This window comes from Coffea arabica, chromosome 11e (assembly GCF_036785885.1).
Source record: "Coffea arabica cultivar ET-39 chromosome 11e, Coffea Arabica ET-39 HiFi, whole genome shotgun sequence".
Taxonomy (NCBI): Eukaryota; Viridiplantae; Streptophyta; class Magnoliopsida; order Gentianales; family Rubiaceae; genus Coffea; species Coffea arabica.
In genome coordinates, this window is record NC_092331.1 from 60,385,031 (window position 1) to 60,404,846 (window position 19,816).

At 38.6% G+C, this 19,816-nt stretch overlaps 4 protein-coding genes across 4 annotated transcripts; 2 read left to right on the forward strand and 2 right to left on the reverse strand.

The window, feature by feature from the left end:
- Positions 1–1,556: 1,556 nt before the first annotated feature.
- LOC113717592 (benzaldehyde dehydrogenase, mitochondrial) lies at positions 1,557–5,650 on the forward strand. The gene is made up of 11 exons (XM_027242344.2): positions 1,557–1,807; positions 2,673–2,807; positions 2,901–3,043; positions 3,121–3,274; positions 3,364–3,593; positions 3,730–3,819; positions 4,135–4,308; positions 4,396–4,533; positions 4,802–4,939; positions 5,025–5,086; positions 5,177–5,650. The coding sequence occupies exons 1-11, from the start codon at positions 1,732–1,734 to the stop codon at positions 5,448–5,450; spliced, it is 1,614 nt and encodes a 537-aa protein (XP_027098145.2). The 5' UTR covers positions 1,557–1,731; the 3' UTR covers positions 5,451–5,650.
- A 1,748-nt stretch (positions 5,651–7,398) lies between these two features.
- On the reverse strand, positions 7,399–10,652 carry LOC140021573 (probable xyloglucan endotransglucosylase/hydrolase protein 33). The gene is made up of 4 exons (XM_072072735.1): positions 8,732–10,652; positions 8,515–8,615; positions 8,058–8,266; positions 7,399–7,935 (listed from the first exon to the last, which is right to left on the reverse strand). The coding sequence occupies exons 1-4, from the start codon at positions 9,000–9,002 to the stop codon at positions 7,539–7,541; spliced, it is 978 nt and encodes a 325-aa protein (XP_071928836.1). The 5' UTR covers positions 9,003–10,652; the 3' UTR covers positions 7,399–7,538.
- A 2,774-nt stretch (positions 10,653–13,426) lies between these two features.
- On the forward strand, positions 13,427–15,901 carry LOC113717696 (U-box domain-containing protein 19-like). The gene has a single exon (XM_027242482.2). The coding sequence runs from the start codon at positions 13,614–13,616 to the stop codon at positions 15,666–15,668; it is 2,055 nt and encodes a 684-aa protein (XP_027098283.2). The 5' UTR covers positions 13,427–13,613; the 3' UTR covers positions 15,669–15,901.
- Positions 15,902–15,921: 20 nt separating this feature from the next.
- LOC113718635 (probable serine/threonine-protein kinase PBL1) lies at positions 15,922–18,668 on the reverse strand. Its single transcript, XM_072072734.1, has 8 exons — positions 18,019–18,668; positions 17,845–17,901; positions 17,654–17,761; positions 17,461–17,574; positions 17,060–17,278; positions 16,855–16,970; positions 16,512–16,772; positions 15,922–16,416 (listed from the first exon to the last, which is right to left on the reverse strand). The coding sequence occupies exons 1-8, from the start codon at positions 18,650–18,652 to the stop codon at positions 16,195–16,197; spliced, it is 1,731 nt and encodes a 576-aa protein (XP_071928835.1). The 5' UTR covers positions 18,653–18,668; the 3' UTR covers positions 15,922–16,194.
- Between the last annotated feature and the right edge of the window lie 1,148 nt (positions 18,669–19,816).

Here is a 19,816-nt window from a genome sequence, read left to right on the forward strand (position 1 = left end):
GTTCATACCTACTATTTGATAAACAACTATAATAATAATTTTATCACTATGATAGGATACTTTTGATGGTACTTTTTTATTATGGATTTAGATTTATAAGATAGAAAAGAAAATGTTGAAATAATTCATTTAGAGTTTATGAATTTTTCGGGTAGTGGAATTATCATAATTTGGTAGTGATTTTGGGCCATTTTTTTTTTAATTTAGTACCAAAAAATAGAAAACAAAGATCAGCAAAAACATTGGATTACATATAAAATTAATTTGTTAAAAAAATCACTAGTTCGATATTTGGTTACAATAAAAACTAGAAGGGTATTTTCATCAATTCAAATGTTTTAATATTCAACCTGATGAGTGTGACTGAAATAGAGGGTACAGTACGAAGAAATAAGCGATAGAGAACAGACCACACAACTTTGGATCAAATGGTAAGGGAGTTTTTGTCTTTAAGCCAAATATGAACAACGAAAGTTTTGGCCAAACGGTGCTTATAATGTTGCCCAACTTTTGACAAGTAATACGTGTCATCCCATGTTAGAAGGATTATTCCATGATTACTGGAGAAATGATCTTATGGAAGATGTAAGATTAGGGGTTCCAAGATTACAACATGACGAGATAACAAGACAAGACCAATATCTACGTCTTCCTTTTGGAGTTCAGCAAACTGAAATCCTAGTTACCATATACTTACCAAACATGACGTAGAACAGGAGAAAAAATAAATCCTTCGTAATCCAATGCGGTGCAGGAGTAGCATTTAGTCATTCAACTGTTTTCGTCCACTTGAACAATAGGACAAGAGTTATATTAGTCATCAAAATTCAAAGATAAGCTTTGATCCACCCCAGGCTTACTACGTACTACTTGTATTTATTCCAACGGTTCTGACCCAATAACAACAACAAAGAAAGAGCTCATCATAATGCTGGCACCCTATTCTTGCAATCTTATCTACTTTATTGATGGATTGAAATAAAGTGAAAAGTCCACTAATTATCAATCATGCTTCTTTTCATACTTACATGTCAGCAAAAGCATTGCAACCAAACCAAATGATGTTTGGTAAGTCATCCCATTCAGCTCTTCACCATCGCGTGCAACCAATTTCCATATTCTCGGAGTTTACTATTATATATTTATTAGCTCCGTCTTGCTTGGGATGTCAATTTTTTATAAATATGATGGTCTTATTTGACAAGCAAGTTTCTAGTCAAAGTTTATCTGCTATAAATTTTTTAATAATTTTAATTATAGTAATCTCAAAAAAAATTTTAAAAATTTTAAATTATAAATTTCAAAAATTTATGCATTTAAAAAAAAAATTTTACAACTTTTACGGTAAATTACAGTAAAATTTTAGACAGACACTCAAAAAAACTCACTTGTGAAACGGAGCCCAATATTTGTTAATCAACTTTTTAAGTTACGTATATTAAATTACTATAATATTATTTTTATAAAAACTCTTGAAAATTACAATCCAATCATGATCCATTTGACATTTTTTTAATCATTCCTTCTCTCTCATTCATATCTCCTGTATCTATTATATTCATCCTTCCACTGTCCCGGATAAAGAAAAAGGTACCAACTTCATACGACTCTTCTCCAGAAAAGAAATTTACCAAAAACCGGAAGAAATTTTTTTTAAAAAAAAGGTTGGTGCAGCTACGAATAAGTAGTCTTGACTTCTCAGAGTTTATTGGATTGAAGGCTAGGAGAAGAATGGCGGCTAAAAGGGTCTCATCGCTTCTGCTCTCTCGTTCTTTTACATCTTCTCTTGCTTCCCGGCTAACCGGAGGTATTCATTCATACACCTGTCTATGTATGTTCACGCATGTATAGCATTGTATATACGATCCTCGACAGTATTTGGATGAAACGTGTAAGTATTCACGTGAAGTTGTGTTGGGAGACGTTAAAGTGAAGTGGATGATTTTTGTCGTTTCATCTGACTGATCGGTGATCGCCCGTCTATCTCTGTTTTCATCACTTTCCGTTCTTTTCTAGTAATTTGTTTATCCATCACATATGTTTTGTTTTTAGATCTTTTTTATCTTCTTTAATCATGTATATGATGAAACCGATCTATGTTGGGATAGACAGGTTCATTGTGACTCTGTACTGTAGTGCACTGTTGAAATTCTTGGTCAAAGATGAGAAGCTAGAAAGGCAAATAGTGAATGACTGAAGAATGATGCAGCAGAGCAATTTGTAAATTTTTAGTAGAGTTCTTATTTGGACTGCTTTTGAAATGTGAAATAATTTACTTGGAAGATATATTTCCTGCATTCATTCATGGGGTTCAGTCTATATTCACTTTGATGACTACGTAAAACAGGAACTTTCTGATTGCCTTCCTGTAATATGCAACCTGATCTGGTTTTCTTGTCATGAAATTTACCGGCAAAAAATTAGATGATGTCAGATGCACAAAAGCGACACTTAACACACGATGATGGATTTACAATTTTCTGCCAAATATGATGTCGATTTTTGTCAAGGTCTTTTCTTGACACTTGATTATAAGCTTAATGCCTTTGTACTGTTTACTCTGTTCTCTCAAGCTAGATTGTGATAATGTGATACTTAGATTCTAATATGCCATTGTGAGTAGCTGTTGCCTGATTCATCTGTTAAACTAAGTCGTTGACTATTTTGCTCAGGAAAAAGTGCTTGCCAAGCAAGAGCAATTTCTCGGTATAGCACTGCTGCTGCTCTCGAGGAGCCAATTAAGCCACCGGTTAATGTGGAATACACTAAGCTTCTCATTAATGGTCAATTTGTTGATGCAGCCTCAGGTGTGATTTTTGTCGCAATGCTTGCCATTATGTGTACTCCTCTTCCATCGCCTTTTACTATATTTTTAGTTTTTGCTTTCTTCTCACTACCAGGGAAGACATTTCCAACTCTGGACCCTAGAACAGGGGAAGTGATTGCGCATGTTGCTGAAGGTGATGCAGAAGATGTCAACAGAGCTGTGGCTGCTGCTCGCAAGGCTTTTGATGAAGGACCCTGGCCCAGGCTGACTGCTTATGTAATCAATTGTCTTCCTCGTTCTTGAATGATTTCAATGGAGAACTATTTTGATTATGTTTATTGCTCGTGGTGCAGGACCGGCAAAGAATATTGCTACGCTTCGCTGATTTAGTTGAGAAGCATAACGACGAAATTGCAGCACTAGAGACTTGGGATAATGGCAAGCCATATGAACAAGCAGCTAAAATTGAAGTTCCTATGTTTGTGCGCCTCATGCGATATTATGCTGGTAGGTACATTGGGCTCTCTGCCAATTTTGTTGTTCTATGTGACTGCTCTATGTGGCATCGCATGATTTTTAATCTATCTGCTCTTCAGGTTGGGCCGACAAGATTCATGGGATGACCGTTCCTGCTGATGGACCTTATCATGTTCAAACTCTGCACGAACCCATTGGTGTTGCTGGACAAATTATTCCGTGGAACTTCCCTCTCCTAATGTATGCTTGGAAGGTTGGGCCTGCATTAGCATGTGGCAACACCGTTGTGCTTAAGACAGCAGAGCAGACACCATTATCTGCTCTATATGTGACAAAGCTGTTGCATGAGGTAACTGTCAAACCCAGAACTTCGTTAGTGAATGAACAACTGTTCATTTCAAGTAATGTTGCTTTACTTTTCCAATCCTGTGATACGGAACAGAATTTAAGTTTGTTATCTCATTTTTTCATTGCCTCTTTTACAGGCTGGGCTTCCATCAGGTGTTCTGAATGTGGTGTCTGGCTTTGGTCCAACAGCTGGCGCAGCTCTTTGCAGCCATATGGATGTGGACAAGGTAAAATATAGTGTCTCCGTAACTGACTGAGGTTTGCTGCAGATATTTTAAAAGAATGCTTGTATAGCCTAATTTTGAGAGTTACATGCTTTCCTTTATTTTAGTCCCTTAGCTAAACAACTCGAGAGAAAAGATCATTCCACTACCTTTCCGTTGGTGGCTAGTGGTATTTCTAGGTGCTACTTAATATCATGGGTGTTAAATGCCTTTGGCTACTGTTTGGATTATAAAGAGTGCAATTGTTCTAACTTTGGTCAAATCCCGTTTATCACTGTTCTTTATACTTTAGTAAGTTTGGTTCCTCTCTACTTTCAGCTTGCCTTCACTGGATCAACAGAAACTGGAAAGATTATTCTTGAATTGTCTGCTAGAAGCAACCTTAAGCCAGTGACTTTGGAACTTGGAGGCAAATCTCCTTTTATTGTTTGTGAGGATGCTGATGTGGACAATGCTGTCGAGCTAGCCCACTTTGCACTTTTCTTTAACCAGGTATCTACTACTTCTTGCTCCTCAATCTGGTAGGTCGTGGAAGATAAGTTCTACTGATAGTCTAAGCATGTTCTACTTAATTCTCAGGGACAATGTTGCTGTGCTGGCTCCCGCACATATGTTCATGAACGTGTTTATGATGAATTTGTGGAGAAAGCCACTGCACGTGCATTGAAACGCAGTGTTGGAGATCCATTCAGGCAAGAAATAGAACAAGGTCCTCAGGTAAACTTCTGATTTGCTGTGACGGACATTCACCAACAAAAGACTGATCATTACATATGCTGTCTTTAATTTAACTATTTCTTGGAAGAGTGCAACATAGTTCATTTAATTGCTTTCCTCAGATACATGCAAAGCAGAGATACAGAGACCTGCCAAAATATTGTATTAGAAAGACCAGCAATTATTTTCCTTATTGGCATAAAAATGCAAAAAATTCCTTCTTTTCTTTGTCTTCAACTGAAAAATAAATTCAGCATTTATGTGCCAGGTTGACTCAGAACAGTTTGAGAAAATTTTGAGATATATTAGAGCTGGAGTCGATAGTGGTGCTACCCTTGAAACTGGAGGTGACAGACTGGGTGAAAAGGGGTACTACATTAAGCCTACTGTTTTCTCTAATGTTCAGGTAAGTCTCTTCGGTGGAGAAACCTGTAAATTTGCCACTGGAAGTTTCTGTATGTCACTACATTGATGCTCGCTGCAACGTGTAGGATGACATGCCGATTGCTAAGGAAGAGATTTTTGGTCCTGTTCAATCAATCCTGAAATTTAAGTATGTTCAGGGAGAATTTTTGACATTCATTCTGTTATACGAGACAGCCGCAGATAAAATTTCTAATCTCTCCTACATGCATTTTTGCAGGGATCTTGATGAAGTGATAAGGAGGGCAAATAGCAGTCGATATGGTCTGGCTGCGGGGGTCTTTACGCAGAATCTTGACACGGCCAACAGACTGATGCGAGCATTGAGAGCTGGGACAGTATGGATCAATTGCTTTGATACATTTGATGCAGCAATTCCTTTTGGTGGGTACAAGATGAGCGGGCAGGGAAGAGAAAAGGGTGAATACAGTCTCAAGAACTACTTGCAAGTGAAGGCTGTCGTTACTCCATTGAAGAATCCAGCATGGTTGTGAAATCCTTCTTGTTTGTTTTCTGTTTCTTGGGGGGAGAAAAAAAGTAAATAAACGGGGGCCATCCAAATCTTGTCGGGCAACTGCAATGTGGTTGATAATGATGATAGTATCTTAGGTTGCTATTAGCGCTTGAGACATTTGACTATTGGTTCTTTCTCTTGGACGGAAAGTTTGAGTTGAAGTTTTACTCTGTTTTCAAATCTTTTAATGGTCCCGTTTTTGACAAAGAGTTCTGGCTAGGATTGTAATCTATGCGAGCACCTGGGTCAAAAACTCGACTCGAACTCGTATTGATCGAGTTCGAGTCGTTTAATAGATTCTAACGAGTCGAGATTAAGTATCCAATAGTAAGACTCGAAAGCTCGTCGAGCTTTATCGAGTTTTTTAATTTTAATTTTAATTTTTAATATATTATTATTATGAAATTATTCTTGTGCTCACAAGGGTAGTTAAATTTACGAAATGTTTTAGATAGCATGAAATTTTTTGAAATGTTTTTTCGCTTAAAAATTACCAAAAAAAATGAAATTTCCAAATCTTTCTTATTCGAATTCGATAAAACTCGTTTTGATCCAAATCCATGTGAGTCGAGTTCAAATTCTATGAGCAATGCATTGAGCGCGAACTTGAGTTCCAATAACGCTATTCGCTCGATCTCGAGTATCCTTCTTGTAAGTCGTGTCAAACTCGAGCATGGCAATACTCGAACTCGACTTGATTACGTCCCTAATTCTGATATTAGTGAATTTTTCTGAGCCGCTGGGGCAGTCACCTCCGAAAGGGTCCAAGATTATTGGGCCCGAATGAGGTCACTATGATGTTAGTGAATTTTTCTGGGCCGTCGGGGCAGTCACTAGACTGAGGCCACTAGACGGCCGGAATTGACCCCAGAAATGAGAAAACAAGAAGAATCTGGGCAAATAGCCGGTCAAGCGCGGACTGTTCTTTTAGGTTTCTTATTTCTCACGGGTTAATTTTGGACTCACGTATCTTGTCGGCCCAGTAACTCACGCATCTCATGATACATGTGAATTGTCCATTTCTTTTCTTTCTTCTTTCGCATTTGTATTCGTACTTGAACTAAGACTTTCATCCCATATATGACTATGAAAGTTACAGGTGGTTATATTTTAGGTAACTACAAATCAGACTTAAACCTATCATTTCAAGAGTCTCATGAAATCTTTGACAAGAAGGGAAAAATAAAGAGCTAGGAGTTGGATAGTCTATTTTCGCAAGCGTTTGGTGGCCTACCTTCTGGACCGAAAGACATCTCCTAACTTAACTACTAAATCCCTGGACCGAAGCGTCAAGAAAATTTCAAATGACAGCTGGCAATCAGGTCCAAGATAACATACAGAACCAACTTCCATCCCATGGCCCACCCCCTGACCTTTTTAACAATTTCTGGGCCTAGTTACAACCAATGAATGCCATGGCCCATCAAGAGTATCTGACTTTTCTCCCTTCCTTCCCAAGTAAAAAAGGGAACACGGAAAAGAGGAGGTGAGCATGGCATTAGAAATCTTTCTTCAGGACTCACTGCACAAGGAGATAAAGGGGGTTTTTTTTTTTCAATACTCGGTATTTGTCTATCCTAGAACTATTTCGATTTCTACCCTATCTTATTCTAGAGGGGACCCAACTGGACCTATGGAGGACAGACGGGAATTAATCACCATCGGACCAAACGAGTGCACTACACACCCGTCTGGATTTGGAGAGCCACACTCGTGGCAATTAGTGGGAGGCAAGATTTGAACCCTTGTCTCCCACCCCACCAAGCCTTAAAGGCTTGATGGTGGCCAACGCCTCTGAGCTGTTCAGAAATGCATTTTTTTAATACCTTCAATCAATGGCCATATGAATGTTATAAAGAATGTTGTCCCCCCCCCCTCCTCTTCCCCAACCCCCACCACAAAAAAAAAAAAAAAGAAAAAAAAGAAGAGAAGAGAAATGTTGTACAATATTATTAATTTCAAACGAAGAATACAACATCTAGGCCTAAGCTTGTCACTTCTTCCAAGGTTGCATTTGCCACCTTAATTCTACTCTGAACTATGAAAATAAATAAAAATGCAAAGACTGCTATTTGGCAGTGGTGCATTCTGGTGGTAGTACTTTGTATCTGGATTTATCTTGGCAATAGGAGTAAAACATATGCTTTCCTCTTGCCCATTCCAATCCTGTCGTTTGTAGCTGTGACAATTTAGCAAACTCTTGTCCATCCACAGGATCCAGGCTTGATACGCTCCTCTTTGAGCATGCAGCTGAGTTCTCACGAATGCAGCCTTCCATCTCGATTCCTCGCAGCGATGTCACGAACGGAGCATAGCTGTAATTCACAGGATATTTTCCTCCATGAGTAGCCCATTTTGATCCATCCCAGATTGTTACATAAGCTGACATTGGTTTTGATGGATAGGCTGATGATATTGCCCCATTATGAATTACTTCTCTCACGGGAACGTTGTCCACAAGAAATCTGCAGCATCGATTCATCAACCATTTTAGGTTATTATTACTTGTCTTACTGTCCTGTTCCGCACAAATGTATTTGATGAAAAAAAAAGAAGCAAAAGCAGAGAAGTTAAGGGGTCATCTTACACTATGTGATGATTATTCCAGAGGATGCTGTACTCATGGAAAGCTTGTGTTGGATCAAACCAGAGGTAAAATTTCTCTTCCCTTCCTGTGCCGACACTTCCATTGCCGTATAAATTTGTCTGCAGAACCCATTGTCTTCTCTTCTCATGGCCAAGCAATTCGAAATCAATTTCGTCATGGTTGTGAGGGAAAAGGTCTTGATTAGACAGCTGAACATGGAAAATATGTTTGTATCAGACAACAGAACGGCGACACTATCCACATTTACTTATTCTCGTTCAGGAAGTCGAGCTGTCTAGTTTGCCGGCTAAAAACCATTCACAATTAAGATATGAACGTGAAAAGGCAAATTTAGCCGTTGAGCGCTTCTTGTTTGACAGCAAATTGAAGTGTTGAACGTCAAATTTTTCCCTATTCAAGAAAAGGAGAAAACCAGCAGGGAGTAGGGGATTCTTACATAGAAGGCTGTTACAATCCCAGAGGTAAAGCCAGCAGGGAGTTTCATTGCAGCACTGAAGAAGCCATAGTAGTATCTGTTTTTTGATACTAAACCAGACCCTGTATTTGGAAGAAGCGAGAAATGAGAAACGCGAAGACAAAAATCATGACAAAATGTTTTTATAGGGACCATTGTTACTAAAAACCGATAAATTCCAATCTCCATGTCCCGTTACCTGAGGATTTGTCCAAAATAAGATCAGCACTGGTCCCGTTGTTCGTAAGATGGACATTTGAACCCCCATAAAACACATTATAACCTTGACTAACTGAAATCCGACGAAATTGGTCCGTAACCCGCTCAACATTTGGAGGTGTATAGACTGGACCTCGCGATGAGACCAGTATCAGCATCCAAAGTTTCAGCAATCCAAAGAAGGCAAATTTCTTGTGCAGACCAGCCATTCTTTGATTCTCGCTGTGGACTAAGAGTTTCGCAAAATTCATCTATTTATTACGCGGGAAGACGCGAAACAACCTTAATCTCTGCTTAGTTGTTGCAAGCTGGCTGTATCTACCAAGAATCCCATTTTGTCTGTGATGTTTGGACCATGATGACACTGATTTGGAATTCATGTGGGGTGAATATGACGTGCTTGGAAAGTCTTCTATGGTCCATCAGCAATCGAGTGGAGGCCAGGTTACAAAGCAGCAACAATAAATGTCCATGGCTGTACAGAGCTGTGAGGCGGCAGTCTAATTGATGCTTTCGTAAATAAATGTCCATGATGTTCTATTATTATACATCAGCACAGGGTTTTCTTTGCCTAAATTCCGTTAATAGTTTGCTCAAAGGAACAATATGATATTACCTACCAAGAACTGAATAAAAAAAGTCGGAAAATGATTGTTGCATCATCATCTAAAACTGCATTTGTCACTTCTCAAACAGCTGTTGATTGGTAAGATCATTAGCTCAAACATATTGCAAGTGGTCCAATTTGATCTCAATTGATGGTGAGTATGATGCCTAACCTGACCTTATTCGTTGGTCTTTTTGCATAATAGCGTGTTTGGGTCATGATTTTTCCCTAGAAAGAGTTGGTTTCGACTGCTCAAGACTCGATGCCAATTTGAGAAAACAGAAAATATTGGAAGTAACATGGTGAAGCTATGATGTTATCAAATCATAACTAGATAGAAAGTTTTGGTCAGTTTTTGGCTAAAACAAGAAAGGAACAATACTGTATTTCACAAGGGTTGAATTAATCCATTAGTACATGATTGACACAAAGCAGCTAAATGATAAAACTAACCGACGTGAAACCACGGTTAGAACAGCCAAAAGGTCATGATCAAAAGCCCCGGAAGAGTATTCCCAAGGGTCTGAAAGCGTCTTCAATAATTAGGCATTTGCAACGTTAATTAAGTTCGATGGAAACACTGGCTTGACATGAAGCTAAAGAGACATCTAGGTACCAATCGTGCATCAATGACATTCTTGGACCCCTATAGTTTTGTGGCAATTCCGTTAACAAGTGCCAGAAGAGCAAAAGCCCCGGAAGATTATTTATTCTCCATTATTTGGAGATTAGAAGTTAATAATTAAGCAGCCATTGTAGCTAGCTAGTCGGCTGCCTAAATTATTGAATCCATACTATAGTATGGAAGCAATAACAATAATGAATCCATAAGCATAATTAGGAGTTAGGATCTTAAAAAGCTCTAGTATTGCTTCCCGTTTCTTTTTACACCCCCAACATGTACATGGGAGTTGGCACCGCTTTCTTCATTTATTCTTGGACGCGTTTCTCAAAGTTTTGCGAGATCATCCTCCCAGATTCTTACAGGTTACAACCATACTGGAGAATATGACAATTTGAAAAGGAATTTTTTGGAGGAAGAAGCCTGCTAATTATTGGACCATATACAGAGGAAAACTTCTAGAGCTCCATTATGGTACTTTCAATTTACCAAGGCAAAGCAACTACAGACGGGATTCTCTGTCCATTTTTTCTGTTCAATGCAAAATTATATAGTTCTACTTATTAATACTGCTAATGCGTCACATAACATTGACCCCTTTTTAACATTGACCCTTTTTCTTCTCTTAGAGGCTTAGAGCAAGGCAATGCACTTTGTTCACATGTATTGATGACTTCTTAGTGCATTGAATTGGCAATTTATTAATACTGATACTAAGAAAATAACTAGGATTTACTCCTTTTGAGTAACTATGAGGAAACAGTACTAATAGTATGGCGTATCTTTGATGATTTATTCACCACAAATGCTAAAATATGACAAAACTTCGAATCTGCTCATCGTGAGATTGTGGATTAGTAGTAAATAGAGAGATTAATGTGGTGGTGATGTCGTAAACTCTAGTTGTGCTTTGCTTTTCAGGTTGAGCTGTGTTTAAACATGAAAGTTATTTTTGACTGTCTTAAGAATGATATCTTTATTGTTTTTATTTTTTTGTGTGTTAATGGATTTTATTCGTCATAGCACTCAAGTCTTTGTATCTTTTTTATTATTTTTTTTCACTTATGGATATTTCAATCTTTCTGCCAAATTAATTCTCTAAGACTGTATAGAGCTTTATCCCAAGAATACACCTACAGAGCGAGGCAGCAAAGGTGAGCCTTTTGGATTCCATTTTTTATAGCACGAATCCAATTCCACTTCCAACCCATCGCTGTATAGTGGTTTGTTTGGATAGGGAGTTATTTAAAATAATTACTATAGCACTTTTTGTGATGTGATCTACGTGAGATAAAAAGGTGTGTATGATGCAAACAAAACAAAATCTGAAATTTTTATTTGAAAATCTTGCAATCCAAAGGATTTGATCTTTGTCAAAGTTTATGCAACAGCATCCATTCCCAGCTAATGAAAGTAGCTCAAATTCATGTATAGATTTGTGACACTACTATTTTGTCAAATAAATTTTGATTTGCATCATAAACATATTTTTTAATCTATTTTTTTTAAAATATTTTTAGTCATTTTTTTATTTCACATACATCACGTCACAAAAAGTGCTATCATACTTATTCCAAGTAATACTCTATCCAAACACTCTGTTACCAAGATTCAGCCAAACTGTATAATGCCACTCAATTGAGGTACCCTTAGGTGAAAACTTTACAACTAAAAAATTGTTGACATTAGTGATGAATAATGCGAGAGCAGACCTGCTGAAGGTATCCGATGCCAAATTCAGACCCCACTGTCAAAAAATTTAATGTAATACGTACAATTGCGACCTCTATCTCAAAGAGTAATAATATTACAAGTCATCTTAGAATGTCCACATCTTTTTTTATTAGCCTATTTTCCAATTCAAAAAGTTACGCTTTATACCCGTGGCCGTGGATCGGAATTTTTACCAATTTATTTTCCCAAGGAATCTACTATAGTTCTCTATCCATCATACATAAAGAAACTACTCTAAAGTTTTATCTACATAAGAAATTAAGCAAACCTGCATCTTATGCGAAATTAAGAAAACTCATAATTACATTGCATTCAATTGAGGTGCTCTCCAAAAACAGCTGTGGTGTGATTCTTGTCACAAGCTCCAGGCTGTATGTATGTAGTCTATGATGATATTTTTCCTTCAACACCATTATACAATTCCAACTATCCAATTATAACGCAATGGTAACCGAATTATGCAATTATGGACTTCATTCCTAGCTAATGACGTCATGGGGAACAATATTCAAGTTTATTTTAGTATGCCATTTTCTTTTGCATTTGTGATAAAACTTATCTAATAGTTTCTTATCACAACAGTAGAAATTCAAGTTCTTTTATTTATTTATTTTTTGAAATTATCAAATGAAAACATTCATTAAAATACAGGGCTTGTTTGGAACCTTGGTTTTTTACCCAAGTTTGTATAAAATTAGTTTTTTAACAACTTTTGCTACAGGAATCTTAAAAAACTTATCAAAATTTTTAACCTACACACTTTAAAAATATACAAAAAAAACTTTCCCTTCAACTTTTCTTCTTTTTCCTCCCTCACCCAACCCACCACGTCCTCCGTCGCCGGCCACCACCTCCACCACCGCTGCCGGCGCCGGTCACTATTCCGACAGCCAGTTCTGACCTTCCTTCTTTTTTTTTTCTCTCCCTCACCTCCTCTATTGGTGCTCTTTTTTTTTTTTTTCTTTCTCCCTCCCCCCTCCCCTCTTGGCCTCTACCTTCCCCGCCACCCTCCCTCTCCCCCTTTCACCGATCTAATCACTCGACCAGATCGCAAAAGGGGAGAGGGAGGGGGCTGCGATCTAGTCGCGCGACCAGATTGCAGCTAGGGGAGGGGGAGGGTGGCGGGGGAGGGAGAGGGGAAGAGAAAAAAAGCAAAAAAAAAAAAAAAGGGTGGCGGGGGAAGGAAGGGGAAGGGGAGAGGGAGAGGGAGAAAAGGGATGGCGGCGGAGGGAGAGGGGAAGAGAAAAAAAAAAATAAAAAAAATCACCTGTTAGTTGCTGCCATGGATTCCAAACACCCAAATTTTATACAGTAAAATTTTATACAAACACCTAAAAAACTCACCTTCCAAACAGATCGACAGATTCCACGTTCATACACTCCCATCCCTAGTTAATAATGATGCCTCGATATGCATGATGAGATGTCGGCTACACGTCCCTTCGTGTATCCTTCTCCCCCACGAGCTCCATTTTATCTCGTTATTTTCTTGCCCACAAAAAAGAGTTTTTTTTCCCATTACATGGCATCGTCTCATTGGCAGAAGAACATCCTGTGAAGCCTCCTCGTCCCATCTCCATGTCAAACTCATCACTCTAAGCCACGTTGTCGGTTGTATTTCCGCATTAGATATTCGTCAACCGATAAGAGTCAAACACGTGTCCAAGTGTAACCCCAAAGAATGACCACCCAATGTATATAAGAGTATCAGCCATACACCAAATCCATCCCCCAACCCAAAAAGTCATAAACTTCCCAAAGTCAAACACAGAAGCTCTTCTCCTTGCTTTCCTTCCTTTGTAGTTTGTACAGGTCGGAATTTTTATCAGATTTTCTTTCCCAAAAACAAAATAGTAGTAGAAAATTTGCTACCGTCCTGATCTTAAGCTGTGCACTTCAATGACATATAATTCTGATGTATTCACTCGCCGGATATTGAATTTTCCGGCAATCCGGCCTTGTGAATTTGTATCTTTCTCTAGCCTTCTTACTTCCTTGATCAATTTGGGCTGTACCATTTGTGAATACAAGTCGAAGACTTTTTTCGTTAATAGAAAAAATGCGAGAAATGCAATACGTTTTGTCGAAAATCTCCTCATTTTTCTTGAAGAAATCACATTAGGGATTTCGACATGCGTCACTAATTCTGCTACTCTGAGCTTGTCTGAGCTCCACTTCATCTTGCAGAAAGTTCAGTACCTGTTGGAAGACTGTACAAGAGATGACGCTAGGCTGTGGATGCTGACGCAGTCGGAGATTACTGCAGATGAATTCCGGGTTCTGATCAGAGCTATGGGAGTGGCCTTGGATGTTCTGCCTTTGGAGGAAATGGAACTTGGTGACGAAGTTAATGGCTTAGTTGAGTTTGTAAAAGATCAGGCTTTGGCACTGAAGTTTGAAACAGAAGTTGATGATCAGAGATTCCTGAGGAAGGTGTTTTGGATATTGGATCATTTTGGTGGTGGAATTGATCCAAAACCAAGTGATGTAAGAAAGGTTCTGGAGTATCTTGGGATTGGAAGTTGGAGTGAATGCAACAGAGAGGTAAAGTTCTTGGAGGATGAGATTGGATTAGAATCGCAGTCTGAAAAGAAGAGTAACATTAGACTTCTCAACAGCCTAATGGGGTTCATGATCTACTGCCGGTCGATACTGTTCGAATTTGTGGATAAGGTGACAAGTAAGCGAACTGATAATCTTGGTAGTTGCGATACCGTCAGATGCTTGAATGCTGATGATTTTCGATGTCCAATTACGCTGGAACTCATGTCTGATCCAGTAACAATAGCTACAGGTCACACGTATGAGCGATCTTCAATTCTGAAATGGTTCAGAGCTGGAAACCGCACCTGTCCCAAGACAGGCCAGAGGCTTCTCTGCACAGATTTTGTGCCCAATTCAGCTCTGAAGCAGCTTATCAAGGGATTTTGCTCAGAAAAAGGCATCCACTTTGCTGATTCAGTTGGGCGTAGCCGTGATGTTACAAAGGCAGTTGTTGCGGGTAGCAAAGTATCTGAGCAGGCCGTGCGATTGCTCGCTAATTTTCTCGTTGGCAGCCTTGTGAGTTGCAATAATCAAGAGCAGAACAGAGCTGCTTATGAGATTCGTTTGCTCACCAAAACAAGCATTTTTAATCGGTCTTGTTTGGTTGAAGCTGGTACAATCCCGCCTCTGTTGAATCTTCTGTTTTCATGCGATCCATCGCTGCAAGAGAATGCCATGGCATCTCTGTTAAATCTTTCAAAGTTTTCCAAAAGCAGGAAAATAATTGTTGAGAATGGAGGTTTGATTTTGATACTTGATGTTTTGAAGTGCGGACTGAAAGTGGAAGCTCGACAGCATGCAGCTGGTGCATTCTTTTACCTTGCTTCAGCTGAAGAATACCGGCAACTAATTGGGGAGATTCCAGATGCAATTCCTTCTCTGGTGGAGCTCGTCAGGGATGGGACAGATCGTGGCAAGAAGAATGCACTTGTCACGATATTCGGCCTCCTTCTATGTCCTGAGAACCACAGGAGAGTGTTTGCTGCTGGATTAGTCCCATTGCTGGTTGATCTGATCAGTTCTTGTGAAAGAGAAGATCTTGTAACAGATTCTCTAGCAGTTTTAGCAACTCTTGCTGATAATCCTGATGGAACTACTTCCATCCTGTCTTCTGGAGCTTTACCAATGATTGTGGAGGTTCTTGGTTCTTCCTCTTCAATGGCTGCAAGAGAATATTGCGTCTCCTTGCTCCTCTCCTTTTGCACCCATGGTGGAGCAGATGCGGTTATTGTTTTAGTGAAGAACCCATCTCTTATGGGAGCGTTATATTCCCAACTCACTGAAGGCACAACTCGTGCCAGCAAGAAGGCCAGTTCACTCATCAAAATCCTACACAATTTCAACGAAAAGAGTACATTTGGCTTCTCAAATCCAGTTCTTCCACAGGAAAGGTTCATTCACGTTTGGTAATCTACGCAACATATTCAATGTTGCATTCTTTTCAAGCCTCTTATCTTGTAAACAGCACTTGGTACATAGTTCCTTGTGTTATTGTTGGTCAGATTGAATAGTGACGTTAGCTCGGTTTTTTCAAGAGCTTGTCACAGAAAGCTTCGGTTTTTTAAGTGAAGCTGGATATTATACACAATTTGTACAAAGAATACTTTCCCTTTCTAATAACATTTACAAATGTATTTGCAGTATTTTGTATCTCAATATTTTGCCTGTCCTGAAATTGATTGTCATTTGTCAAGTAAAACAAATCCTCTTGTTTGTGGTAGCTGTGTTTTCCTTTCTAGCTAACTCCTAGGTCCTTCTTGCTTATTCATCATATTCATCGGAATCTTGAAGTATACAATTTCGAGTCAAGCTGAATCTCATCAAAGCTTGTCCATGCTCATATTTCCATCGATATTAGTGGACCTGCACATATTTTTATGAGAAGTCATGCCTGAGAAAGTCTGTATAGATACTGGGTTTCAATCATTTCCAGACATTAGTTGTAAAATGTTGGTCTAACTGAATTGGCTCTCATTGAGATGTCAAGGGCTTCCTCCAGTCTTCCAACCACTTGTTGCATTCTTGGCCTCTGCTGCTTGAGCCCTGTGCATGACAAAGCTAGCTTAAATACGAGCTCAAAAGCTTCAAATGAGTAATCCCCATAAAGTTTGGAATCAGCAAACTCCGTCATATTCCCACCTCTTGTGACGCTTTTGGCCTGGCAATTGACAGACATATTAGAAATATAAACATAAAGCCAACGAAATTATGCAGACATTTAAGTATGAAAAATGACTGCATTTTATCTCGTACCACTTTGTTCAGATGCACAGGCTTCTGCAGGTCCATGTTAATAACTCTTTGTCCTGATAGAAGTTGTAGCAGTACTATCCCAAAACTGTAGACATCGCCTGAGGAATTAACATGGCGATTTTTTCGGTACTCAGGATCTACATAACCAAATGTTCCCCTTACTTCCGAGCTTACAAACGATTGGCCCATGCTCATAACCTTAGATAACCCAAAGTCTGACAGTTTTGCTTGAAAGTTAGCACAGATGAGAATATTTGTTGGCTGCAAGCGATTACAGTGGATAAGTGAAAACGGTTTTGGAATATAGAGGACAATACCTAGCGAATGTAGAGTTAAAAGTTACCTTAATATCACGGTGAACAATACAACCTCCTGGATATGTGTGGAGAAAGCCAAGGCCCCTACCACAATCTATTGCAATATTTAACCTTTGGATCCAAGATAAAGTTTTTTCTTTTCCTGTTTACCACAATACGCAGAGGAGAAGAATAGATTCAGTGAAGGCCTTTACTTCCCATAAAAAATACTGCAAGTTGAAATTCACATACCGAATAGCCATTGTGAAAGATTTCCATTGTGACATAGCTCATACACTAGGAAACACTCATCATCTCCATCACAGTGACCTATCAAGGCAACCAGGTTTGGATGTTTGATGTGGGAGAGGCTTTTAACCTCCCTAACAAATGTATCCATGTGCCCATCGTTGATTATATGCTTGACAGCGATGCGCTGACCATCTGATAGAATGCCTTTATACACCTTTCCTGGTAAAATTGCAAACTCATTATCAACTGCTATTAACTTGCAGCTATACAGAAGAATCCACTATGCCTTCTATCTGACATTGTATGCCTTAAAGGAATCAAGAAACAGCTATGTTTGCAATGTGGATCAAGTCTTTTAGTTTTTCCATTTATGCATCACTTAGAAGTAGCATTTTACTCACCAGCTATGCCTTGGCCAATTAAGTTTAAGTCACTGAGATTATTGGTGGCAGAATAAACCTCTTTTATTGAAATAGTTACGCAGCTGGACTCTCCATCGAGTGAATTATCCGAAACTGTCAAATGGAGACAAGGAATTATTCACAGCTCTAATCTATACAAAGTAATGTCACCAAAGTTGTTCAAAGGGAGTACCTTCATTTCCTTGGGGAGATCCTTTCGTATTTTTCCTCAACAAAACAAAACATGCAATAGTGACAATGGCTGCAATCCCCACTACCCCACCAATTAGAATCCAAAAATCTGCAACCAGCAGAAGTTTAGAAACAACGCATGATTTCTGTAAATGCATCAATGATTGAAGTTGATCCCAAATTTAGAATTACCTGTTTTCAACTTTCTTTTCTTTCGACCGTGACTTGCTTGATCATTTAAATCATATGCTGGCAACGTTGTATCTTGTCAGTGATAAAAATGTATGCAAAATTATATAAGCAACAAGACTGGGTAAAGAAGATTAAACAGTCTGCGATTACTGGTGAATTTGGCAACTTTAATACCTATATTCGGGCTCCCATCTTCAAGACAGTTAGATATTGCCTGGAACCATTGATCATCATTAATTCTTTGGCTAATCAGAGAAATCAGGACCGCAAATCTGCAATTGTCAGGTTGAGAATCCCTCATCTCATTGCTGCTGTTGGATGATGTATTCATCCCTCTCCAACTCATTGAACACTGGTTGCAATACTGATCTGAACCCACCAGCTTGCAGCTCTCGCGCAAGCTGTTTAATCTGTTTCCAAGCTTTGTATCAACATCAGTTACAGAATAATCAGAGCAGCCCCCAAGTCCATTTGTTAGCTTCTGAATGCCACAGTCAAAAGCATCTGGATCACTATTCTTCATTGATGACAAGCAGTCATTTTGCTCAGTGGAGTTGAGAAAGATTTGTCCACTTTGATTTGCCCGCTGTGCCAATCCATACAAGTATCCCTTAAACGGGATTTCACAGCAATTGTTGGTTAAAAATCCATCCCAGCTTCCGTTTCTACAATTTGAATTCCTCCCAGGTGAGGAATTTTGTATGCCTATAATACAATTACCAGCTGGACCCCGAGCAATTGAAGAGACTATTGTACAAGAAAGTACTAGGAGATAAACAAGTAATGCATGTTGACTGAGAGATTTCATTTTGTTCAAGGCTTTAGAGCAGATAGTATTCAACAAATGTTCAGTTGAAGATTCTTGAAATTTGAAGCGTTGCATGTGTTAAACCAACAAACTAATATGAAGATGATGAATTGGGACCGGTGGTTTCATTAATACATAAAAGTTGAAAAAAAAGAGCAACGAGGAGACTAGGTAAAGAAAACTAATTGATTTTATAATGTCCAAGCGTAGAAAGAGCAATAAAAAAGGACTTGCAAAATATGCAGAAGGCAAATGGCTTGAATATATATGTGCACTAGTTCTACCTTGTTTTATGAGGAATTTGTCATTTTAGAGTATTTTAAAGCATTTGTTATGCATAGTCCAGGAAGTAAAACACATTGATTGAGTCCAACTATAAATATAGCATTTTACATGCTCTAATTTTCGAATGCAGCACAACACCTGGGACAAATTGCCGAACATAGCAAAGGAAAAGCATATGGGAAAACGATGAGAACAATATCTTTGTGCCATTGGTTAGAAAGCAGGAGCTTGCCAGTTACCACAATAGATCACAAAATATAAAACAAATTATCATTTATCTATTCTCAATGTAAACAATGGAGACTTCACTCAATTATCATTATCATTTTTCTTTTCTTTTTTTTATCCTTTTGGCTGGCTTGGTCATTTTCAACCTTTCTTTTTGATACACATTTGGTAGTAGAAGCATCGTAAGAATTGAACAAAGTATTTGCTTTAGGAAAGTTTAGGGCACTTAAGTGTGGGGGGCATTTTTCGTCCATGGGTGTAGGTAAGGGTTCGAAACCCCTTATCTACATTTCTAATTCAAGATTTTTTGAAACATTTTTTCAGATAATTTAGTTCTTTCCGAATTTTTGTATAGTTTAGTTGGGTCCATCTCCATCTCCATCTCCATCTCCATCTCCATCCCTTACGTATGAGACTAGTTGTTGTAAAAATATTGTACTAGAAAGAAGTGTGGGGCAGGACCAACCCCTGGCCTTTTTTTTTTTTCTTTTGACTCTGTTGTTGTAAAAATATTGTACTAAAAAAAAGTATGGGGTAGGACCAACCCCTTGCCTTTTTCTTTTTTTTTTTCGCCTTGGCTCTGAATGAGACCTTTTCTCAGAGGGGAATAGAAAAAGATCGGCCATGCAATTGTACAATCATTAGAATATT